This window comes from Cetorhinus maximus, chromosome 24 (genome assembly GCF_964194155.1).
Source record: "Cetorhinus maximus chromosome 24, sCetMax3.hap1.1, whole genome shotgun sequence".
Lineage (NCBI taxonomy): Eukaryota > Metazoa > Chordata > Chondrichthyes > Lamniformes > Cetorhinidae > Cetorhinus > Cetorhinus maximus.
This window is the reverse complement of record NC_135902.1, coordinates 15,486,053-15,513,096: the sequence shown is the minus strand read 5'-3', so window position 1 is coordinate 15,513,096 and position 27,044 is coordinate 15,486,053. Positions and strand designations below refer to the sequence as shown.

Sequence of the window (27,044 nt, the reverse complement as noted above, 5' to 3'; positions counted from 1 at the left end):
CTACATCCAAAGCCAGTGGAATAGGAATCACTATCCCCAGTGATACAGCAATCACTATCCCCAGTGATGCAGGAATCGCTGTTCCCAGTGATGCAGGAATCGCTGTTCCCAGTGATGCAGGAATCGCTGTTCCCAGTGATGCAGGAATCGCTGTTCCCAGTGATGCAGGAATCGCTGTTCCCAGTGATGCAGGAATCACTATCCCCAGTGATGCAGGAATCACTATCCCCAGTGATGCAGGAATCACTGTTCCCAGTGATGCAGGAATCGCTGTTCCCAGTGATGCAGGAATCGCTGTTCCCAGTGATGCAGGAATCGCTATTCCCAGTGATGCAGGAATCACTATCCCCAGTGATGCAGGAATCGCTGTTCCCAGTGATGCAGGAATCGCTGTTCCCAGTGATGCAGGAATCGCTGTTCCCAGTGATGCAGGAATCGCTGTTCCCAGTGATGCAGGAATCGCTGTTCCCAGTGATGCAGGAATCGCTGTTCCCAGTGATGCAGGAATCGCTGTTCCCAGTGATGCAGGAATCGCTGTTCCCAGTGATGCAGGAATCGCTGTTCCCAGTGATGCAGGAATCGCTGTTCCCAGTGATGCAGGAATCGCTGTTCCCAGTGATGCAGGAATCGCTGTTCCCAGTGGTGCAGGAATCGCTGTTCCCAGTGATGCAGGAATCACCGTTTCCAGTGGTGCAGGAATTAATATTCCTAGTGGGGCAGGAATCGCTGTTCCCAGTGATGCAGGAATCACCATTTCCAGTGGTGCAGCAATCACCCTTCCCAGTGGTACAGGAATTAATATTCCTAGTGGGGCAGAAATCACTATTCCCAGTTGTGCAGGAATCACAATTCTCTGTGGTGTTGGCATCAACATTTGCAATGCTCGTGTCATCAACACTACTAAGAAGAGTAGCACCATCCATTCCTAATGGAGGTAGGAACAACGTTCCAATTGGATGTGATGCAATCATTACTGTGGGCTAGTGGCATCTTGGCTGGACTGGTGTTCTTTGTCAGATTATTTAGCCTGAAAATGAGAGACAAGGAAAAGGAGATGCTCGGATGTTACCCAACTTTACAATGAAAGCTGTATCCCGGCTGATGCTAATACTGGTCTAGTCAGATCTCAGAGTAAAACCGGGCTTGATAGATCCTAACTTTTCTTTTAGAAACATGCAGGAAAGTTACTGAACAAATTCATGGGAGTCTGCTGATGAACTTTTAATACAAAGAATAAAATATTTATTAAAACAAAAAATGTGAACTATATTACACCAGACAGAAAGATTGGAAAGATCTCAGTACAAATGCAAAAAGACAATTCAAATTCCCACTATTGCTTTACCCCAGCAATATCTTTACAGACACATAAAGCAGTAAGGAGTTACCACTGGCTTCACACAAAGGCTTTTTGCTTGGGACTGGCAGTGTTACACACAGTTTTCTTCTGGTGAATTCCTGAACATTACTTGATGCTTCTCACCCAACTTGTAACTCTCCCTGAGACACCCAAAAACCGTACACTAAACTCACAATTTCTTCCACTGCAGAGCAAATAAAGTAGTTCCCTAAACTCAGTAACACCTCTGCTAAACTGATCACTTTATGGAGTCCTATAACTGACTATAACTGATACTGTCCCAATAGCCTTGTAGTTTTACTTCTCAGAGAGCCTCAACTCCATCTTCTCTCTCTGACACACACACACTGGGCTCTCCCTCTCCACCCCTCTATTTTTCTGTCTCTGTGTCATTGGATCACTGTTGCTAGGCAACAGTAAATCTTTTTCTACTTTTCGGTTTTCTTTTGTTTCCTGAACCACTGAACCTCTGCCCCTTTTAACCCATCTTTCACTTCAGGGGTTGTAAAACCTCATTAAAATGTATATATCTAAACAAACCCAAGAGACCTGAAACCTTTCAGTGACAAGTCTATCCAGACATCCAGGCACCAAGGTTCTTAAACAAAACCTAAGTGAAACTGAAAACAGTTTTACTTTTCTTAACACACAAATATATAGATAAATTCAATTTAAAATTATACATTGTTCATAACAGTAGACTGTGAAAGAAATTGTGCCCGCATATGGTAGCAATCCACAAATTGAACAATGGGCTGAATAAAACACTGGGGCACTGAGGGCGGGTTCGGTACCCAGAAGTCAATCGCCTTTTGGAAAATGCCCGATATTACATTCATTTGGGCTAACCAAACTGAAGGGCGGGTTTGAGGCCTTCATCCCACCCAATGAGCACAGTAGGGCGGGATGTCCAGCCTCCGAGGTCACAGACTGCGACCTGGGACAAGATCACAGCCAGTACTTGGACAGTGTCAGGGGACCCAGCAGATGCAGGATCGAGTAAGAAGTCTCTGGAAGAGGTGTAATTGACCAGTTTGCAGGTTTCTAAGGTTAGTTCTGGGTGTGCAGCAGGTTGTGTGATACCATTGAGGTCTGCACAGGCTGCCTGGAATAAACCTGTTGCGAGGAAGTTGAGCGTGACAGTGACCTTCAAAGCTATAGGCATTGGTTGGCCCCCACCATGCTGTTGGGGGAGATTTCCCATGCGAGCATGTCACAGAGTGATGTAACCGTGGCTCTTGATAGCCTGAGTCTTCTCCTGCGCTGAGTCTCTGATAATTGCAGATAGCTCAATGTCTGCCTGTAGACTCTAGGGGCTGCAGAAGATCATCTACAACTCCGCTGAGGGCTGTTGGTGTTATTCTATCCCCTTTGCGCAAGACCAGTGCATCCTGCACCTCCTGCTCTGCCCTTCTTCCTCACACTCTCCTCCTCTACCTCCTCATGCTCCTCTCCTCCTCACTGGAGGTTATATCTCCCACTGAGACCACAATGCCCATATGTCACAGATACTGTATGTCACAGGTACTGTGAGATGAGCAGAAACAAAACCTAGCACTCAGCAGGGCACTCCACAGCCAAGAAAAGATTTCAGAATGCTTAGTCTGTTCATTCGAATCTGCACCCACTGCAGTCACTGATGTACTAACTGCTAAGCTGAGACTCTGTGCTCAGCTGCAGCTTTTAAACCCGCCCCCACAAGCTTACCCATTAAAAACCGGATTCCCTTCATGGCGTGATTCTGACTCTAAAGCCGTATTATTGCCTTCTGAGCGTATTATGGCAGTGAATTGGGTCGTTAACAACCTTAATTACACCTTTAATTGAGATTACCATCGTGCAGGTGGGGTTCCAACTTTTAAGTCCACTCGTTTACCATATCGTTCACAGCTGGCGGGATGAGGTCAGAAGCTCCGCCCAACGTGATCACGCCCGGGAGCACATCTCCTGATGCAGAAATCATCCCCGTTCTGGGAGCATATTATTTGGCCCAATGTATCTACATTTCCCCTGTATTTTTGGTGGCTAATGATTCCAGTAGTGTGATGTCAGTATTGATCTCCCATTTAGTGCGGGGCATGGTAGGTGCCCTTGATGTTGCACTCCAAATTGGATTACAGATCTTTCATCTTATGTATTGTCAGCTCAACATACAAGTGGGCTGTTGGCTCCTCCACATTAGCCGCCATGTGCTGAAAGCTGTCGGGCAGGCTCTCCGATGACTAAAGCTAAATTTTATGCTCAGAAATCATCCTTTTAAAAGAAAAGCCCCAGAGATCCACACTGTTGTCCCCAGCAGCTGAGAATGGACATCAGATCACAATCCATTCAAATGGCTTCTGGTTCTCCCGTACAAATTATTCAATAGTTTTCTGTGTTTCACCCTCACTTTTGCATATTCCTCACTACTATCTGCACACTCCACAGTATTACTGCAGGGTTAGATTGAAAGTAAAATAATATGCTGTGCAATACACAGGTTGCCCACTTCTGTAACTGCCACCTCAAATTCCTTTGTCATATCTATAGAACCAGAACAGGAACAATTGATAGAATAGTATGTTAATAAGAACTTCATTAGATGCAGCAGCTAGCTGAGTGGTAATGCTTAAGTGTAACACGTGACTGACCAGAGAGATGGGAAAGCCTGTCAACTTATCACCCCTGAAATGGGGCTAGACCGCTGCAGTCCATATGGCATAGGTATACCCACAGTGCTGTTAGAGAGGGAGTTCCAGGATTTTGTCGCTGGGTCAAAATCCTGGAGCTCCCTCCCTGACGGCGTTGTGGGTATACCGATACCACGTGGACTGCAGTGGTTCAAGAAGGCAGCTCACCACCACCTTCTCAAGGGCTGTTCGTGACAGGCAATAGATGCTGACCCAGTCAGCAATGCCCACATCCCGTGAATGAATTTTTAAAAATACTTCCTTGTTCCCTGTCGCCGTATTCATCCACATTCCCACTTCCCTGGGCCTGAAGGGTCGGCTCTTCACAAATACCGTAGGAGAACAGAGAAATAGCTTCTCTCCTCTCATACATTCTCTCCTTCAAGTTAAGAACAGTTTACTGTGAAATAGTAGAATACATTGAGCACTCAAAAAGGTTTGCATGCAATGTACTAAGATATAATACATGGAAGGAGCTATCTTCAGTGCATCAGTTGAGTTAGTAAAGGAGGCATGGTTGATAAAGATAGGTGCTGGGACCTGTATCTTGAGACATAAAGAGCAATGATGAGAATCTAGACTAGTAGTGCAAGGGAGGAAGAGAATATTCATTCTATTCAGAGTTAGTACACTGGATACCTGTTGGGTGATGTTGGAAACCCGTCCCCGAGCAAGGTTATTAAATAACTTCTGAGACTGCAACCAGGACCATTGCTTAGTGCTGCCAACACTGACATGGTCCTCTGTGTCCTGCCAAACATCTGGACCCACTGGCACTGGTGGGCAAGAGAATCTTCCTCCACTGCTGCAACTGTTGCGACACACTCCTACCAGTTCTTCAGAGAGGAGGGAGCCCTGTTGCTGTAATACCTGCTTACTGCTTTGGTTCTTTACTTTGAGGGGTTAGTTCCATCCTCCATCAATGGCCCCAGAAGACCACATACTGCATTCACCTTTCCATCCCCTAATGAGTGAGGAAGGACGTTCTATCACAATCAGACACCCAACACAGTATCCTGGATAGGAAAGTACAAAATTCACCTGCACCAACACTCACCACCTTAATGAGCACAGTAACGCTGAACACCATTTGCACCAGGAGCAAAATTAAAGTCTGTTACAACTGGTGCAGCAGAATGTCATGACTTATTCCTTCTGCAGACAAAGTAGGCTTTATAGAGTCATAGGGTTTAATTTTACGTCCCCTGGGGTGGGATGACAGACATGGGGACATAACATCAGTCACCATGGCAGCAACACATGCCCATGCACCCTGCGGGTATTTTACCCATGACGGGGAAGGCATTGGGCGGCACCCACAGCCATGGGGCAATAGAAGCTGTTAAGTGGCCAATTATTGGCTATTCAGGGGCCTCCGCCCACCATCACTGGGATTTTTTCCTGCAGTGGGGAGGCTCACTGCCAGGTCCAGGCTGCCAAGTGAAACCTGGCAGCTTTTGTGACCAGGCCTAGGTGGGGTGCCTCCTACTCGGGTACCCTGTGCCCGTCGGAGGCCCCAGCCAGCCTGACTCCAGCAAGACCCCGAATACACTTGAAAGTCCGGGCTACATTGGTGTCTCAGTCCCAGCAGTGGCCACCGCCCACGGTGACACTGCTGGGACAAGAGAGATGGGAGCAGCAGTCCTGCTTCAGGCCAATTAAAGACCCAATGGCCATTAAATGGCCGCAGGGTAAGCCAGCCAGACGCAGGCAGACTCGCCCCCACCCCACCCCCCACCTGTGTAAGATTCAGCCTATAGAGTACAAAAACAAGCAAGTTATGCTAAACCTTTACAAATGACTGGTTAGGTCCCAGCTGGAGTATTGTTTGCAATTCTGGGCACCACACTTTCAGAAGGACATTAAAGCCTTGGAGAGGGTTTAGAGGAGATTCACTAGAATGGTACCAGGGATGAGGGACATCAATTGTTTGAAAAAATTGAAGAAGCTGGGGTGGTTCTTAGAGCAGAGCAGGTTAAGGAGATAAAAACAGAAAGTGCTGGAAAAACAGGTCTGACAGCATCTGTGAAGCGTGAAACAGAGTTAATGAGTCCAAAGTGGCTCTTCATCGGAACTCAGATTCAGGGGAGATTGAATAGAGTTGCTCAAAATTATGGGAGGTTTTGATAGAATAAATAGGGGAAAACAGTTTCCACTGACAAGAGGGTCAATAACCAGAGGGCACAGGTTTAAAGTGATTGGTAAAAGAACCCGATGCAAGATGGGAATTTTTTTTTAACACAACATGTCGTTCTGATCTGGAATCAGGATGGTGGAAGCAGATTCAATAGTAACGTTCAAAGGGGAAGTGGATATATATTTGAAGGGGAAAGGTTTGCAGGGCTATGGAGAAAGAGCAGAGGGAGTGGGACTGATTGGATAGTTCTTTCAAAGAGCTGACACAGGCACAATGGACCGAATGGCCCCCTTCTATGCTGTATAAATCTATGATTTTTAAGTTTCTTATTAAGTTGCTGCCTTCGTGTTTCCAGCCAATCATGAATTACAACCCATGGATGCTCCTTTACTTCATCTCCTTCCTGCTGATCGTGGCCTTCTTTGTGCTCAACATGTTTGTTGGTGTGGTGGTGGAGAACTTCCACAAGTGCCGAAAGCATCAGGAGGTGGAGGAGGCCAAGCGGCGGGAGGAAAAGCGCCTCAGACGTATGGAAAAAAAGAGACGGAGTAAGGAGAAACAGCTGGCTGGTCGGTAGTCTTTCTTGTATCTTTCTGAGTCATGCTTGACCTTTGACCCCATTTCCCCAGTGCCTGATAATTGGGATATCCCAGAGCATGCCAGTTAGGCCTCTGCATGGTCCAGAAATAGAATCCCATCAGCCCACATAAACAGTTGCCCTGTCATTACCTCGCTTGCATGTTTTAGCAGCAACTCCTTCAGATTGAGGGCAAAACTGTCTTTGACCCAAAGCATTCTCATGAGTATAGTACACGGTAGTGCAAAGATATTATTGGCTGCATTGTGCCATCAGTGGTTGTCACTGTTGCACAATACTCTGCCAGCTGAAGGGGCCGATGTGATGCACAATTGACCTGTGAGTGCAACTCGCTGTCTTATTGGGTTTTCGGGTTACAACATACATCACGACTGCTTCTCAACCGTTCACTAGGGTCATTGCGAACGATGATCTTAAACACAGCACATCTGCCGGAAATGCAATACTTCTTGCATACCTCTGTCAAATGGTTTCTTGTTCTTGTCAAAATTGAAGTCTATAAGGAATTGGAAATGGATAGGGAGAAATTTCCGCTAGAAATTATTGTGTCATGTATTTCAGCAGTGGTAGAATTGATGAACTCACAAGACACTAATCTCGCCACATGCTCAATAAAAATGGCTTTACTGAAGCTGACCACTGCAGGTTATTATAGAAAAATGTAGTGTTATGTGGCTGTAATATATGTTTAGAAACCTCACAGTGCACGATATGATATCCAACTGCATGACCTGCTGTTCTACCCAGGTATGTTATTCTACTGTTATATATGGGTAGATAGCATACGTTATACATTTCAACATACCACTGGGATATATGGGTGTGTTAGCTCAGCATAGCATTTTAAGTTCTGCTCACTGAAGGTCATGATGTATTCGCATATTCTCTGAACTCACTTTAAATTTAATTCATAGGGTAGGTTATCATTTATATTCCCAAACTGGGAATGTAAGCATCTCCTTCCTAATTGTCACAAAATGGTTCTCTGCATGGCATTGCATGCCAATCCCAGACAGGCTTGTAGTAGCTGATTTACAGTTAGCTGTGGCTTGGTGCAGTTTGTGTCATTTTGTTTCTAGTTTCTGGATTTGGCCTTGCTTAGATGTTTACACCCCTAGTTGACCCCATGAGCCTGAATTTTTCGTTCTTTGGCGGGCCCGGGAAGCGGACGGGAAATGGGCCTCTGGCCGCAATCGGCCCCCAACCGCAGTTTCACGTTGTCTGGCCAATTAGCAGGCAGCCAGCATGAAACGTGCGCTGAAATGCTCAGCGCTGCTGGGTTGGGGGTAGGAAGAGGGCGGGCACCAACCTAACTGAGGGTGCAGGTGAGCATTTCTAGTGAGCTCCCTGAGGGAAGACAGCTTCCCCAGGGGGCTGCGGACCTCCACGGAATAAAGGAAATGACAAAAATGCTGTAAAATAAGTCCCTGCAGCACAATCACGCGCCTGAAAGCAAACCTCATTAAAAAAAAACCACTCCCCAGATTCCTCTTTTTATTTCCCCCACGGGAGATTTCATCCAGCCCTGGATCGAGGTTTGAGCAAAAATGTGAACGCCGCCTGGGAGAATGGCCCGTCCGCCAACCGTAAATGTGGACGGGCCACGTAAAATCGCTGTTAACTGCATCGTTAATGGGCTTAATTGTCAGCGGGCGCGTTTCCAACTGCCGTGTGCACCCTTCGAGCGAATTATCGCGCAAGTGCGCGATGACATCGGGATGCTCGCCCGACGCCATCTCGCACTACTTCACGGCCATTCGGGTCGGGCGCGCGCCCACCTGCGGGACGTAAAATTCTGGCCCACATCTTGACCAATGGATAGGTTGTTCTAGTGGGGCAATTATTTGTTAAAAGCTCAAAGTCAATTTTTCCATATTTTTAAAAGTAATTGGCATTTTTATAACATTAGTTAAATGCAGGGACCTACCAAACATTTCAATTCTCAATTTAATGTGGAACAAAGTCTTGCAGACCAGGGAGGCTCTAAGCTCAATCCCCAGTATCTACAGAGTTAGCAGAGGTAGTTTTATGGGGGCTACAATTGGCCTCAATAACCCAAGCAGCCAAAGTTCCTGCACTGGATCACTATCCAGTGATCCCTGCTGGAAAGTGTGGAAACTGGTTGAGGACAGAATCAAGCTTGCCGGCGATTCCCTGCACAATTGACTACCTGTATCAGCACTCATGACTATTAGGCAATTGGGTTAGGTACCCTGCTGAGAGCCATAGCCATTGAACTGTATTCCAGCATAACTCCGCAAATTCAGGATGTTGAGGACAGAAAATTAGATAAGTATGAGATAGAGTTGATCAGATGTGAAAGCAAAGTGGTTTCAGAGTATTTTTCTTCAGTGAAGCTCTGTGCCTAGGTAACAGTTAAGTACATTTCCTGTAGAATGTTTCAAATAGATTCTGTTTTTCTTTGAGTTTCTGTCTGACTTTAAAAGAATTGTTTCTATTCGTTATTCAAAGATATCCAATCAAAAATAATTATATCGCAAATTTTCATATCACATGAAGTGATTCAAATCAAACACCTGAACCGAACTCAAGCGCAAAAGCAAAAAAAATATTCAGAGCTATTAACTTCTAATACAAGTTCGACACTGTCAAAAGTGGAGAAGACAGAAAACTGGAAAGTAGGAAAAGTCACTCAGTGAATCATTCCTGCTCTATCCACAACATGACTGCCTCAATGATGGGTTCTCCTCTATGCCAGACCTCTATACACACACTACCTAACCTTCAGGTGGAGGCGGCAGTTAGCTCAGTTGACTAGACAGCTAGCATGTGGATTAGATGTAGTGCAAACAGCACAGGGTTCAATCCCCATTTCAGCTGAGGAAGACCAAGAGCCTGTCTTCTTGCCCTGTCCTGTATTTAAGCCATGGTTTGGCGACCCTCAATAGAGGATGCTACCTAAAGAGAGAATGTGCTCAGTCACTTTCCAGCTATACAAGCATACAAATACAACAGGCAGGAAAAGACCAGCTGGGCCCAACAAGCTTGCCCCACACCATTGATGGCTGGACCACTTCTTTCCTCCTCAAACTCCCCCTCTGCCGCCACCTCACACCCACCCCCAACAGCTGTGGGAGAGGCAAAAAATAAAATGAACAAAGAGACAAGACAAGAAAGGACAGGGCCAGAAAGCAGTCAGAGATGTGCTGTCCCTGTGTTTAGTAGGGCAGTGCATTCCATGGGGTAATAATTCCACAAGTGCTCATCAGGTCATTCTAGGAGGGCATATGTTAAAATCATACACTCCCAGCCCATGATTTTAATCAGAGCTTTCATCTCTTTATGACCAGCTTGGTTGTGTAAGATAAATACTAACGTACGAATATGCAAATTAGGAGTAAGAGTAAGCCACCGGGCCCCTTGAGCCTGCTCCATCACTTAAAAAGATTGTGGCTGATCTGATTGTAACCTCAACACCACATTCGCACCTACCCCCAATAACCTTTCACCCCCTTACTTATCAAGAATCTATCTACCTCTGCCTTAAAAATATTCAAGGACTCTGCTTCCATCGCCTTTTGAGGGAGAAAGTTCTGAAGACTCTCAACCCTCTGAGAGAAAAAAAATCTCCTCACCTCTGTCTTAAATGGGTGACCCCTTATTTTTAAAAAGTGACCTCTAGTTCTAGATTCTCCCACCAGAGGAAACATCCTCTTCACATCCATGTTGTCAAGACCCCTCAGGATTTTATATCTTTCAATCAAGTCGCCTCTTCCTCTCTAAACTCCAGAGGATACAAGCCTGGCCTGTCTAACCTCTCCTCATAAAACAACCCGCCCATTCCAGGTATTTGTCTCGTAAACCTTCTCTGAACTGCTTCCAATGCCTTTACATTCTTCCTTAAATAAGGAGACCAATACTATACAGAGTACTCCAGATGTGGTCTCACCAATGCCCTATTTAACTGAATCATAACCTCCCTACTTTTATATTCAATTCCCTTCGCAATAAACGTTAACATTCTATCAGCTTTCATAATTACTTGTTGCATGCTAACCTTTTGTGATTCATGCACTAGGACACCTAGATCCTTCTGCATCTCAGAGCTCTGCAATCTCTCACCATTTAGATATAAGCTTCTTTTTTATTTTTCCTTCCAAAGTGGACAGTTTCACATTTTCCCACATAATACACCATTTGCCAGATCTTTGCCCACTCACTTAATATATCCCTTATAGCTTCCTTATGTCCTTTTCACACCTTACTTTCCTACATATCTTTGTGTCATCAGCAAATTTAGCAACCATAACTTCGGTCCTCATCCAACTCATTTATATAAATTGTAAAAAGCTGAAGCCCCAGCACTGATCCCTGTGGCACACCACTGGTTACATTTTTCCAACCAAAAAATGACCCTTTTATGCCTATCCTCTGTTTCCTGTTAGGTAGCCAACCTTCTATCCAGGCCAATATGTTACCCCCCACTCTGTGAGTTTTTATTTTTCACAATAACCTTTGATGTGGCACCTTATCAAATGCCTTCTGGAAATCTAAGTACCATGCATCCACCAGTTCCCCTTTGTCCTTCTTCAAAGAACTCCAATAAATTGGGTAAACAAGATTTTCCTCTCACAAAAACTCTGCCTGATTACCTTGAATTTTTCCAAGTGCCTTGCTATAATATCTTTAATAATAGCTTCTGATGTTTTCTCTATGACAGATATTAAGCTAACTGGCCTGTAACTTCTTGCTTTCTGTCTCATTCTCTTTTTGAATAAAGGAGTTGCATTCACTATTTTCCAATCTAATGGAACCTTCCCCAAATCTAGGGAATTTTGGAAAATCAAAACCAAGGTATCTGTCTCATTACCCACTTCTTTTAAGACCCTAGGATGAAGTCCATCAGGACCCAGGGACTTGTCAGCCTGCTGCTCCAACAATTTGCTCAGTACCACTTCCCTGGTGATTGTAATTTTCTTGAGTGCCTCCCTTCCTTCTATTTCCTGATTTACATCTATTTCTGGGATGTTACTTGCATCCTCTATAGCGAAGAACAATGCAAAATATCTGTTCACTTCATCTACCATCCCCTTATTTTCCATTATTAATTCCCCAGACTCACTTACTTATAAACCTTCTTTAGACACATCCACCCCTGTTCACAGATGACATTGAGCATCTTTTATGCGACAAAACAACATCACGTGAAATCCAGGCACTCCATAAGCTTCAAATCTGTAGCTTCTGAAATGTCTCGTTCGAAGTCCAAACAGAGCCACAGATGTTTGACAATAGCCACTTTTTGTCAAGTCAGAAACCTAGCAGCACTTTTGCTTTCTCTGATGTACTTCTAGAGGCAGCAGGGATAATATCAAGTACTGTGAATCTTGTGAAGATCAGTGAATCACAGCACACTCCACTCTAGGATTTTAGGATGTTGAGAGAATCTTACTATCCAAGATAGCACAGAGGTCACAAATAACAGCTAGCTTAACTCCACCAGTAGTGTCCTAATACCAGAAAAAAGCAGGATAGTACAAGGACAGAAAACAGTGCAACACCAGAAAAGTGATGGGACAAATAATATTGTGGCACTTGGATAGATTAGGATCAGAAGTAACGGTGTGACACCACAACACTGGGACTGCAAATATCAGGTGTGAAGCTTGGGTAGCACAGCAACCGGAAGCAATGGGATTCAATGGATGTCGATGGGGGTAAGGAGGGGAATGGCATCTTTCATCATGTCTTTGGTGTCAATTAAGTTCATATTTCAGAAATTTTTTGAAGAGCCTAATCAAAAGGTCAGACTGCCTTCACTAAAAAGCCATGACCTTGGGCTTCAAAGTAATGTGAGTTTTACCTTGTTCCCCTACATCCTCGCATTAGTGACTTCAAAACCCAACTGTTTTGGTTCAGCCTGGCTCATTCAGATTTGCTATCACACCCTTGCAAAAATGTTCATGAATCTCTATGATTGTGCACTATAGGTAGGCACCTGCACCATATTACGTCACCTGTCTGGATGCAGACAGATTCACTCTATTGGGTAAAATGGCTTCAGATAATTGACATTTGTGGACTAGCAGCCTTTATCCTGCAGCCTCACATATGGGAGGACAAATTCTTTTGTGCCTTGTCCCTTTCCATTGCAATTTTACAATGGTTTACAGAATGAGAAATTGAAGGAGCCCTTCTAATACTGAAGCAGTCGTGTTCAAGGTGGTAACTCGAGGATCCAATAAGTCAAACAGTGCAAAAAAGACCAGAATTTAAAATCTATCAAATACCCCTTGAGAAATACAGATAAAAGTAATGTTATAGGTGTAACAGCTTATTATACATTCTAAATATTTAAGTAGGTCATGGACTGTCACATTTGTGACAGTTAATAGAGGCAATGTTGCTTTGTTACATGTTTGTTGCAGGCAGACACAGCAAACTGCTTTTCATTGGTGATAAAATTATTAAAAATCCTTTTTTTAAAGTAGACCGGAGCCTTGCAAATATTTTTGCATCGATATTAAATTAATTTTTGACACATGAAGCGAGATGTAAAAGTTCCTCTTTTCACTATTTCAAAGAGTAAAGGTGCCTCATGTAGGATGTGATGTAATTTGGTTTACCTGCAGCTAGGCCAGAGGTTGTCACTTTGCTTTGCATGCCTCCTCTTCCTCCTCCTCCTCCTTTCTATCTATGGTCGATTCTTTTCTGGTGGTGTCAGCTCAGCTTTCCTATAGTCTGTGTCTCCTTTCATCTCTCATACTTTCTGCACCTTGCTCTCTTCCTTCACTCTTCCACTGTTAAACTAAATGAGCAAACTTGGAGCCTGAATAGCTAATCTCTTCTCTCTCAAATAGAAATCTGTAAACCTTGATAAAGCAGTACATCAAGATGGCTGTTTTAAATTTGCACAGCTTAAAGTGTTTATTTAAATAGCATGAAACAGTAAAAGAACAAAACATTCAAACTATAGGGAAATCATGGTAGCTATTTCAAAATAATTTAGCTGTCTTGCAGCTCTCCAAAGGGTTATTTGTATTATGCATTTGCTCCTTGTAGATGTAATGCTGGAGGAGATTACCTTGGAAAGTTCAAGCAGCGCGAGACGATGCATTGAGATGCGATGTGTCTGTCTCGTGTCTGGCCAAATTTCCCCTTTTGCTGTAATTTCTAATATGAAGCGTCACCCTCAGCTCTGTACCCCGCTAAGCTGTCACTACACAAATCCAAAGTCAGGGAAAACTGAGTTAAATTGTTAAAAACTAACCATTCTCAGACTGGGCCTTACTGATTAATCCCAGTGTTGACAGTCCCTTCAAAGAGAAGGAAAATCACAGACTCTGCGCTGAATCAGTACTAAATATTCAGTTTGCTTAGAACGTCCAAGGGCAGAAACTATCAGTTGTTAAGTCTGCTTTTAGCCACGCCGCCAATCGAGGTCCTTAAGGGACAGGCTGGGAGCTCGCCACATGGAAGCACAGTGAGCACACTGTGGGTTCCCAGGGTGGCGGGGAGGTCTATCATTCAAAGGTGCTCCGTGCCTAATTGAGAAGTCTGTTATCAGGAAGGGGGGGATCCTGCTAAGAGCTACATCCCCTGTCTTTGCTGCTGAACCCCGCCTCCATGATCACCACGCCACCTACCCCTTTCACCACCACTCGCCTGTGGTCTGGGATCCAAACACAATTCTGAGCCTCCAGCGGGTGTCAAAGCAGCAGCAGCCACCACCCTCCGTGTTCAATAAATCTACCAGCCTCCGATTGGCCAGCAGCTCTCGATGGGCAGGACTTCCTTCCCCAGGGTCCTTGATCCCAGAGGAAAGCCTGCCACTGGCCTGGCAAGTGCTTGAGCGGAGCAAGGTGAAGTGGATTCCCGGAAAGAAATGACGTGGGGCTCACGCCAGCTCTCCAGGCAACGGCGAGACCCGCATCACCTCCACAAGATTCTGGCCAGGATGTCTGAGTACGAGGGACCCCTCCCTGCCCAGTAGGCCACAGGCAAACTCGATAAGGTTTGCTGTGTGGTGTTCCCACATGGTGAATTCCCTGCTGGCCGCTGGTGGAATTCCAATGGTGGCGTGGTTAGGCCCTTCAGTGGTCCTTGGGTGGCTGCTTTAGGGCCTCAATTGGCCTCTGAGCAGGAAGGCCTCCCTCCATCCTGCCCATCCGGCGCTTGAGTGGGGAGGAGTCGGGAAGGTGGCACGGTTTCCACCCCACACCCTCCCAGCCAATCAAACGGAACACCCCACCCCTGAGCTCACCTCAGAGGGGCATAAAATTCTGCCCATTGTGTGTTTAAGTTTAAAAAGGAAAGCACTTGCATTTATATATAAATATTGCAAAGATTTACGGGCTGATAATTATGAACACACCTTCTATGACCACCAAGTCCTGAAGTGGGACTCGAACCTGGACCTTCTGGCTCAGATGTAGGAACGCTACCCATTGTGCCATTTTCAGCTAATGAAATACTTTTAACCTAATTGGGAGACAGAGGGGAGCTGAGGAGAAATTGTTTTCACATGAAGGATCATGGGGCCTGGAACTCACTGCTTGAAAGGATGGTAGAGGCAGGAAACCTTATTACATTTAAAAATTACTTTGATGTGCACTAGGGTTTTGAAAGACAGGCCTTGATCCTCTCTTTAGATAGTGGCAAAGTAGAATTGAGATGGTCATTGAAGCAACGCTGGGTCACACAGCCATTTTCCAATCCACAGCGGGTGAGGCTCTGGTCCCCCCAATGGGACTTTGCAAAATCAGAGTTCTTGAAGGGACTTAGCCTCAGGTATTATCTGAATTAAAGTTTTGGTTAATGAACTGGTGTTCTCCATTTGTGCTGTAATCAGTGAATGGTACCCTTGCAGTGATTTTCCTCCTCCCCTTCCCTAATATTGAATGCATCAATTGCTAATTTTATTTTCTGATCCCAGTTCACACTTACGGTGCCAGCCTTAGGCACGCTTTCGATGTGGGGGTGCAGCCTCATGCAATATATACTTTCAGTGACGGATTGGTGGATGCATTAGCAAATTCACCATTTAAATAGAAACCCTCCCCAGGAATACTCATTAAAAACTAAATGTAGGATGGTGTTTAGTGAAGTGTAGGTAGCCTTCTTTGCTTCTCTACTTTTCTATATTATCGTTGCTCTTGTGACTTTTCCAGAACCTTTCTTCTTCTGTTTCTTTCGTGTGTCAATGCCGAAATTTCATATTTACCTGTAACACATTCCAGAGAGAGCCCATCAGTGTTTTCCTTTTGAATCATTTGGCAATGATGAGCAATTTTACAGAAAGCAAGTCAGACTTACGTTGGTCTCTTTTGTTGAAGCATTTTTCTGCTTTGATATATCATTATAATTAGGTAAAAGGCCCTGCGTCTGCCTGCTCCTTGAAATTGTCCACTCTCGAGCACTCAGACTGTAACGCAGCTAGAGCTGGTGATTCACAGTCTGGGGAAAGCAGGGCTTGTGTCTGTCGCCGAGCACCCTGAATGAGAGAGTCAGCCTCTTTGCCTAAGCCGCTCATCAGAAACTCATTTAATTAATTGGTAAATGACTCTGTCTGCACTTTGGGTTTGGGTGGCTACGATACAGGCACATTTTAAACTATCCTATATAGATCCTTCCACCTCATTGAAGGTTTATTTTGTTGTGCTGTTGTTGAGGGAACTCTTAGACTTAGCACGCAGCTGACCCTGGAGGCTGGGTATGAAAACACACTTGTTTATCCAGAATTCACTGGCCCCTGATTTGGATACAAGGAGGAAATCAGGCATTGCTAAAACTCCACACCTCCAGTCAATGCGATATTGGTGTGGCCACGGTTAGGAGAAGATGGTAAAGGCTGAAACCTGTGCTTGTCAACAACAGACCTAGAGGGTGAGGGAGATAGAAGCAGCATCTTGTTGTGGTTAAGGTGGTTCCAAGATGATAATGCTCCAAAACGGAAGAATGAAACTATCAATTGTCTATAGGAGACTTGGTAATCTGATACCCCAGCCAGACATTACTCCAGGGCATTGTTGTCCAACTAACCTGACTCATTGAGGGATAGCCCCTCTCGGAGCTGCCATTCTGCCCACTCAGCTGCAGGATGACCTTGCAAGGGAATGCTGTAACTGAAGGGTGGGCCTAGGTAGACAAGCAGCAGATAACTGCACAGTGCTAATAAGCTGCATAGTTTTAGTTAATTAAATTCCAGCAGTACCCATACACGCACATGCACATACATATGGGTCCCATCCATGAGATCTCTAAGTGGGGCATTTCCCTATGAGGTGAGTATGTGTGCTTCATTTCTGGCAAAGAGAAGCTTTGTTGATACGAGTTTCTCAGTAACTTGGCCTAGAGTTGTTTGGAAGGGTGATGAGTTCCCATAAGCATTGGACTCCCAGCTAGCACAAAGAAAAGACCTTGCAGTCAGGGCATAATATGATCTCAGTCAGCCAGTCCCAGGGATTGATTGAGAAAGAATCAGGTACTTACCCTCGGCAGGGAGAGAGCACTTGCTCTTGGTTGCCTCCTGATAGTAAGTCACAGATTTGCACTGGCAGGGGCTGTAAACCTGCCTGCCCTCTTGTATGTGGTGCCCAATCCAAATGACCCAGCTCTTGTGAACAGACTGGAGCTGTAAACCTGACCAAATTAACTCACGCTCAGGTCACATCTAAACACGGTGGACAATTCACAGCCAGGGGAGCAATGGCCTAGTCTGTACCCAGACCCAAAGTGCAATAAATTTGATTTTATTCATCACCAGCAAACCTATTAGATAAAAACGGATAGGTCCTGATTTTTTTTAAATCCCAGTTCAAATTTCCATCTGTCAGAGGTAAATTAGCCTACAACCGGGGCAAGATGCCATTCTCTTCAATGTGAATCTCTGAAGCTAACGAAAAGAAAAAAAAGAAAACCTGCATTTCTATAGTGCCTTTCAAAACCTCCCAAAATGTTTACAGACAATGAGGTGCTTTTGGGGTGTAGTCACTGTTGTAATTTAGCAAAATACAGCAGCCAATTTATACCCAGCAAGGCACAACCCAGCAACATGATAATGACCAGATAATCTGTTTTAATGATGTTGGCTGAGGGACAAATATTGGCCAAAACACTAAGGAGAACTCCCATGCTCTTCTTCGAAATAGTACCATGGGTCTTTTGCGTCCATCTCAGAGGGTGGACACAGCTTCATTTTAACATCCCTTCTGAAAGACAACTGTTGACATTGCATTCACACAGCGATGAACTGGACAGCATGTCTAGATTTCACGCACAAGATTCTGGAGTGGGACTCGAACCCACGACCTTCTGATTCAGAGGTGAGAACTGTGCAGAATCGCCTGTGAGAGGAAGACTCTCACAAAGTGAGTGCAGAGAGTGCTAGGGGCTAGCATGTGGGATGGACTATAGTAAAAGAGTAAAAACAGTTGCCAACTCAAACCATGAAAGTTATACTCTTAAAAGGTCTCGCGCATAGACTAGAGCAAATAATTTTAAATCCACATAAGTCTGACTTCTCCCTTTTTTAACAGAGCACCTATTATTACATCCAAGTATCAGAATCATAAACTCTTCTCATAGAAGATATTCAAGTATGGTTCGACCTACCCTTGTATTGATAGTGAAAGGTGAAGGGTGTAATTGGCTCAATGAAATAAATAAGGCATGTTCATCAAATGAAAGACAGCTGCCATATTAGATTGATAATGTAAATAAAGTAGAGAATTTTATTTCATCTCCCCACCCAATTGTGCCTTTCATATAAAGAATATCTTCCCTCATCGTAAATGTATGGTAGTGAGGTGGTTATGTTACTTGACTAATAATCCAGACAATGGGAGTTTATAACACCACCATTAAAGTTTGTAAATTGATGAATTGTGGTAAAATCAAAACAAATTCAATAATGTCCCTAAGGGAAAAAAATCTTCCATCCTTATCTGGCCTGATCTAAATATGACTCCAGCAGTGAGTTTTATCAGAACACTTTGTGGAGTAGTTTTCTCATCATAAGAAGGCAGCTCACCACCACTTTCTCCGGACAACTAGGGGCGGGTTATCAAGGCTGGGCTGTTCAAAAATCATCCTGAGAATTAATATAAAAAAGCCAACTTGACCCATCTCCAAAAGGCAATGCATCATGTTTGCATCTACTAGGAAGTCCATGTTAGAGCAGCTTGGTCCCCATTCAATTTCCTTCCCCCCACCCCTCCCACCGTCCATCCCCCACCATTGGATTATATCTAACAAGTCTGCCAAAATTGGAACTTGTCCAATGAAGAAAATACAAATGCCAATATCCACAGAGAACATGAATTGAAGCTGGACTCTCAGCTTTCCAATCAGGTCTGACATGGAAGAGCCATTATTTACACGTATTAGGTAATGTTTCAGCCTCTTCACTGCATGTAATTTGAATTGATCATTGAATGCTGTTAATTTAGCCAACTGTTATAAACAGTCTCTGTACAAATTGCTTACAAATAGACGTGTCAACAAAAAAGCATTTAAAAATTATGCACAACAAAAGGTCATATCTTTTCAACAGTTTACACAGTCATGGACTGTACCCAATTTACCAACCTCTTGCCTCTGTGAAATTTTTCTCTAATTCCCAGGCAAACAAGTAAAATCTCCAGGATATTGATTTAATATTGCAGTCTGTATTATTCAACCCGAACCAGTTGTATTCTATAGTTAATGTTTTCAGTAATCTTTAGAAAATTGGACATGCAATGTTCCATTAAGTAACTGGATGTTGTACTATTGTTATTTATTCAAACATCAGCATCAGGACTAAAATCAATCCCCGGTCCGACTGCCCACTGATATTAGGACCTAAGGAATCAAGCTAACAAATAACATTCCAATCAGCACCTTGTTTATATTTAACAACATAAAAAGAACAGGGACTAAAAACCATTTAGCCCATCTAGGCTGCTCTTTCCACAATCTACCCTGCCTTGCTCTGCACATTTAATCTCCGAAGGAAAATTGTGCAGAATTCCATTCCTGATACCCAATGGTGATCAAGATAAGTCCCAACCGACCTCCAGCCTTTGAAAGTTAATGATGCAGTTACAGATATATGCACAGATCAGCAAGGCCACAAACATGACATGAAATAATTTGTGCACTTAATCGCTATACAGACAGAGGAAGCTCCAAGCGGGGAGCTATTTACACTTAACTGATGTCATATCGATAAGATTAAGTTTTGGTGTTACGCCATGACACAAAACCAAGTAAGTACAAAAAGACGCTACTTAATTTGCCCTGAAGGGGAGTCCTTACCAAATTCACATGTAACCTGGCCCAACAAACTTTCCATTAGCCTGCCCTGGAGCATCGAATCTATTGGTAATCAATCACAATAGGAGCGCTCTCTGTTGCTCCTGTGGCAACATATCCTTTTCGCTCGGGGCTGGCTATATGAGCATTTACATTAGACTTTGATAACATCAGTATATATGAAGATGATCCTTACTTAGCCAAAGCACCCGATTGGCAAAATCACATTCAGATGGGTGTGTTTTCAGTGACATCCAAGTGTAAATAGGGAATATACATTGACAACCCACTTTTAAAAGTTAATGAAATGAAATTGTGCAGTAAAGAGCTTTCTTCTTAAATAAGGACTAGGTTTGGATTTTATTCAACAAACATTAAAATGAATATTAACTTTTAAATGTCTAGTAAATCTAATAAGGCAGCTTTGGGATGGTTAGATTTGTTGCCTTTCAATATGGCTTATATAACAAATTATAATTTTGTTGGAAAATTGAGTACTAATTGCACCCTTCCTGCTCCCTTCACACCAAAAACCACTTGACAGTTTTAGGAATGTCATCTCAAACCTATAAAGCTCTCTCTGGAATATTTCTGATTTTGTTGTCTGTTTCGGCTAATAAGTGTTAATTGGAAAAGTCTCAATCTGGGGAATAATGCAGTAATGAATCAGAATATTCTCATTTCAATTGTGGAATCAAGCCCAAAATTTTTTTTAAATGTTATTCTCAGGGTTTTCTTCAGCATGTTAAAGTGTTGTGTATTTCTGCCAACAGCTCCCCAAGCAAACAAAACACAATCAAAAGGCAAACCAGCCAGATTCTCAGTGTCAAGGGAAGAGGGCTGTGCCAGAGGTGATATTTAGCAAGGTGATGCTGCATCTCAGTGACGTCACCTCCTAAGGCATCATACTGTGACCTTCCTACAGTAAGACACTTGAGTTTGGAGCCTTCAAGGCCAAATCCTATGGCAAACAAAATGTCACCATTTGAGGATTTTAAAAATCCCTTGGCCAATCTTTTCTCATCTATAAACAGATGCCTCAGATCTCATTTTGTTCACCTTTGCCTGATGTTCATGTGACACACAGGTCGTGCCAGCTCTTCCCCATTTCCACACACTCAATAGATTTGCCAGATTGCATTTTCTCTGGAAGGAAGTAAGGGTAGAATTTCTGCAGGGGATGCCTCCATCTCCCCCCTGTGACGTCAGCTAAAATCTGGAAGAAACCTTTCACGGCCATTCATGCCATTTCTGCAGTGAGATTGGGACCCACCCCCCATGGAAATTCCAGGCGATTGTTTCTTGAGATTGAGAGTTCCGTTAATTGGTGCAAGAAGAGTATGTTAACTCATTGGTAAATCTGCTTCTCTAATTAACAGGTTAACCAGGCTGACACGATATAAAGTTGAGCCCTGTGCTATCAAGCATGCATGCAGCATTGTGTTGCTGCTAACAAATGGCAAAGCTTCACTGTTGGAGTAAACATAAATAAACATATTCACCATTAGTCACAGAGCACATTTCAGCAGCCACACAGAGTTTGTATTTATTCAGCAGGGTAAGATTTAATTAACATAAAGCCATTGAATTTACTAAAATCATTGTCATGGCCTAACTCTGCACCCAGGGTTAATCTAATCCTGTCTTTTAAAAATCTCTTTAAAGTTAGTACAGATAAATAGAACTCAGTAAAAAGACAAGGTTTGCCAAGTTAGACATGAATGCACGCAGGGTTGTGCGTGGAGTACATTTGTAGGAATCTGTTTCTTTTGGCTCCAGTTGCTCTTGATAGTCTTATGACAGTACTGTTGTTGTTGCTGAATTTTACATCGCAATTTGTAATTTAAAAACAGACCTTCAAATGCTTTATTCAATAATGCCCGAACTAATAGCTCAAAAAATCTGCAGTCTTAAGTAAAATGCTGCTCTTTGAGATAAATATCAAACAGCGTTTGCAGTCAACTTAAATCAGATTTGCGATTGTTAAACCTAAGCAGTCATAACGGGCTAGAAAGCCTCTCATTGGAAGACAAGTTCCGATAGGACACAATCCCCCAATCTGCTGATTACACTATTTGAATAGTATCCTGAACAATGTAAAGTATAAGGCTCTCATAATTTTACTTCCATTTTTTTCATTCCAAAGATTCCCACCCTTCAAAGGCAGACTCAGAAAGACCACTGTGGTTTGTCTCCATGTGTGTTTGTCATGTTCTTTTTAATTATTTAGTACTGTCTTTGTGAAATATGCATTTGTACTGACTCCTCATGGTTTGTTCAACTGTCTGTTGTGTTGCAATGTTTCAGTATCCCCTTGCAAATGTGTACCAATGATTTTTGGAAACCAGGCAATACCAGTAAGGAAACTAACACATTTTGTTGTTATCAATGCACATGTCTTTTTCCTCAAAGCCTTCAGAGCGTTACATGCTGAACAAGTCAAAGTTTGGTTCATTCTGCACAAATTACAGTTCACATTATAAATTCCTATATCTACAGAACATTTTTTACATATTATAAGATACCGATTTACTTCCTTTAGGCAGCCCTTTAAAGTACAGTACTTAATATGCATTGGTTCAGGCGAGGTACACATGCTATGCTTAGGTGTTCCGAGAAAATCTGTTTTCTTTCAGTGAAATTGTTTTGAGAAAGGGCAGTAAAAATGGAGGCACCTAGCATACACACCTGCCAGATAGGAAATGAGAAAAGAGGCAGATCAGGACATTATCAGCAATCAAGAAATAGCTAACATACATTCAGCACTCTTACTGTCTGGCAGAACGATAATGGGCTCTGATTGAGTTTTGTTCCAAATCACATTCTGAAGCATCCTGGAGTCCAGGTTTCATCAAACACTCTCAGACCCAGGATTTACAAACCATAGCACTGTAAAGATGTAGCAAAGGAGTCCCGCACCCACACAACAAATTGCCTTTATTTAGGCCTTTAACATAGAAAAACATCCCAAGGCTCACACACTGTCACAGTTAACAAGAGTTGAATGTTCATGGCTCTACTTGTATGGTTAGAGTCACGATCATGGCATGTTACAGGGTGCAATGTTACTGAAGGGCTTCGTGGGTTGAAAAAGACATTTTGCTCATGTATCGCTGCAAAAAGCTGTAAAATTATTCTTAATCTTAAAACCACACTGTTCCCTTCTATTTGCAGCCTACCTGACTGCTGATACACACCATGCAGACTCAAATGAGCAATCCCTATTCCGATGATGCACCCTGAACACATATTGAAAATCCAAGTGTTCGAGCTAGTGCATTGTGGAAATTTGAATTTGTTAATTTTTGAATTGAGTCTGAGAAAACTTTCTAAAGAGTTCAGTCATATTTGCACCCATATCACCCTGCCCCCACCACCTTCAGCAATGAGTCAATAGGTGTACCTGGTTCACCAGGTAAATGGAGGTGTATCTTCTCGCAATATAAGAAGCAGCGAGTGAAACTCCTGTCATAATATTAGCCTGCTTCAATTTAGATTGAGAATTCAACAGTTCTTGCTGATGATTATAGAGGGGGAGTGCAGAAGAACTCTCTGCCTCTTTTCCTAAGCCAAATTTCATGTAACTTTGTTCAGAATATCAAGTCAAAATGTCAAATTCCTATTTTTGTTGTCCAGTGGCTGCGTTTATGTCCAACGTGTATGTTATGATAACCTGTGCGACTTTCATTTGCTGATTTGTTTCCTGTTCCCCACATGTTCCAGGCCACATGCTCTAGCGGTTGATACCTGTTAGGTTTGGTGTCAGTCAGTCTAATCCAGTCCAATCAAGCTTTGAGGACATGGATGTGGTCTCAGATTCTGATCCCCACTCTTTGTTCTCTGTAGTATCTTTTGTTGGCTGTGCCAGCGTGTGTATTCTGATGTGTGACAAAGGACACAGAAATTGTCTGTATTTCCCAAGACTAAACTGTTTGCTGTTTTTAACTACTGAACAGGTTATAAGGAGTCATGGACCACTGACAAAACTATTGGCGAATTGCAAGCAGAGAATGGTCTCATTAAACATTTTACCATTCCATTGGATAGGTCTGCTTTATTACATTGAACAGCAATTGAACTCTTAATCAACTTAGAAATACAGCCCAATCAAGGGGCAAGTGGCACAGTGACTGAGAATGTTGTTCTTTCACCTCTGAGACCCCTGCAGTTGAAATCAGCATAAAACATTGGGACGTGAGTCACCTCCTTTATTGGGCTGTAACATTTCTACATAATTGGGTCATCCTAACCCAGTCTTCCCATTAAGTGAAGGAGCACAGTTTAAAACTGCTCACAATTTGGCACTGACAGTGTATCTCATAGGCTCACGGGACAAATGGTACAGGGCTGGGCTGTAAGATGTATGCAATTTAAGATGGGTCTCCAAGTTCTTCTGAAATTGGTAGTCCTGAGGAACCCATCCCAAAAGTATTAAAAGCATTTCTACCAAATAAGTAAATTCATAGAAGTAGAAATGACTGTTGCTTTGTATTTCCTTTTTTGGCTCCATTTTCATCTCCTCTGGAAAATAGCATCATCTGCGCCTGAAATCTCAATAATAATTTGTTACTATTGATTGGCTGATGACATGATACAAGCAGAGCAATCTGCTAAAGTCACCGTTAGGGGTGTAAACCATCTACAAGATGCAATGCAGCAACTCATTAAGGCTCCTTAAACAACACCTTCCAAATCCACAATCACTATCACCTAAAAGAACAAGGGCAGCAAATGCATGGGAACACCACCACCCGCAAGTTCCCCTCCAAGCCACAAACCATCCTGACTTGGAAATATATCGCCATTCCTTCTGGGTCAAAATCCTGGAACTCCTTTCCTAACAGCACTGCTGGTGTACCTACACCACATGGACTGCAACGGTTCAAGAAGGTGGCTCACCACCACCTTCTCAAGGGCAATTAGGGATGGACAATAAATGCTGGCCCAGCCAGCGATCCCACGCCCCTGAAAGAATTTAATAAAGGCCTAATATCCACACCATTAGCTGCACCACTATAAAGTATTGGATGTTAAAAGGGAAACTATAATGCAACAGCAGTTGGGTATGGACTCCCACTAACACTAAGGGTTGAAATTAATGGACAATAGCTAATTGGCAGCCATTTTACACCCCATGCATTCTAAAACAAGCTGCTGATTGACTATAGTTCGTCTTCTACTATCACCAAGGACGAATCTCATCCCTGAATTTATAGAATCATAAAAACTTACAGCACAGAAGGAGGCCATTTGACCATTGTGTCGATTCTGGCCCTTTGAAAGAACAATCATGCTTAGTGCTACACCCTCACATATTTGTTTGTAACTTTGTAAGTTCCTCATCCTCAACTCCCTTTTGAAATTATTTGTGGAATCGGCTTCCACAAACTTTTCAGATAAAGGCTTCCAGAACCTGACAATTCTCTGAGTGAAAAAATTTCTCCTCATTCCCCATGTAGATCGTTTGTCAATCATATTGAATCTGTGACCTCTGGTTATCGACCCACCAACTAGAGGGTATAGATTTTCTTCAATCTATTCGATCAAAACCTCTCGTCATCTTGGAAACCTTGATTAGGTCACCTCATAACCTTGTCTGTTCCAAGGAGAACAGTCCTAACTTTTTGAACCTCTCCTCATAACTGAAGGTCCTTGACCCTGGTAACACCCCAGTGAACCCTTTCTAAAGCCTTTTACATCTTTCCTGAAGTGTTGTGCCCAGAATTGTCCAGAATACTCCATTTGAGGCCTAACCAGTGATTTTTTTTCTAGCTTTGATCTTCTTTGCTTTTGTTACTATAGATTGCCAGAAAAAATTATGCGGATAAAGTTTAAAGAGACCATTGCAATTCTGAACTTAGTACATCGATGTTTCAAAATGAGTGCTTTTCTTTTGATTCAGCATCAGACAAGGGGTCAAATCAATCGTCTAAAATGGATAATAGTCCATGCCTCCTTATTAAGAACCGTCTGTGAAGATTGTCTTATAATAATCTAAGCTTTACCAACTGCATGGGGACATAATCTGCTGTTAAGGACCTAAAGAAAAGTTGCTATTAATGGTATTCAGCTGCATGATCAGCATGTTAGATTTTCAAACCGTTAAATTGGATTGCTTAAGTTTACAAGTTATTTCTGGTTAGCCAATCATTTTGTTTGAATTACAAAGAAGAGAACCTGCATCCTGAAAATACTAATTACAATTCTGGGTGTGATTGAAGGGACTGTTCAGTCGATCAATGCGCATTGTGCAGGAAGGTTTAAAGCGTAGGCAAGCTTTAAGGATAACATATAACGGAATTTATTGGGTGTAAGCATTATTTAGTGTAAATTTTACTGAATTTGTTCCCTTTCATTTAGACAATTTTCCTCATTCGTTGATATTTTGATCTCCTTAGGACCAATCGTTCTCCTTCAAGTTGAAAGGGGGTGGCAAAACAGGGATGCAAAAAGGTGTGGAATAGCCCAGTCTCACAATCTACTTTAAAATGTTGGTTTTCTGTTCCCTTAGAAACCAACAAGTAGTTACAGGGTGCCATTATAAAGCACCTGTCACCCATTCGTTAGCAACATGTATTGCCATGCAGTGAATGCCCAACACAAATATATTATTAGTTATTATTTGTGCAGGATAGCAAAGATTATACAAACAAAATACTGCAGATGCTGGAAATCTGAAATAAAAACAGAAAATGCTGGAAAAACTCAGCAGTCTGGCAGCATCTGTGGAGAGAGAAGCAAGAGTTAATGCTTCAAGTCCAAAAAGACTCTTCTTCAGCCGTATAGCAAAGATTATGTCTCCCAAACTCCATCATGGGTGACTTAACTCTGTGGTGGAATACATTAACCTACATAATTCCCAAATCAACCAATTGGCTTAGGAGGTTTCAAGACAATGTAGGTTGGTGACCTGGTTAAAGGCAATCATAGCAATCATAGAAAAGAGGCCTTTCGGCCTATTATGTCCATACAAGCCAACACGTAGCCATCCAGCTTACTCCCACTTTCCAGCTCTTGGGTCTG

General features: G+C 43.0%; 1 protein-coding gene across 1 annotated transcript in view; it reads left to right on the top strand.

Moving 5' to 3' along the window:
- Nucleotides 1-27,044, top strand: part of cacna1g (calcium channel, voltage-dependent, T type, alpha 1G subunit) — a 1,015,897-nt gene that overhangs the window by 918,943 nt on the left and 69,910 nt on the right. The window contains exon 25 of the mRNA XM_078570777.1: nucleotides 6,522-6,714. Coding sequence (XP_078426903.1) covers nucleotides 6,522-6,714 — 193 coding nt within the window. The remainder of the gene's footprint in view (nucleotides 1-6,521; nucleotides 6,715-27,044) is intronic.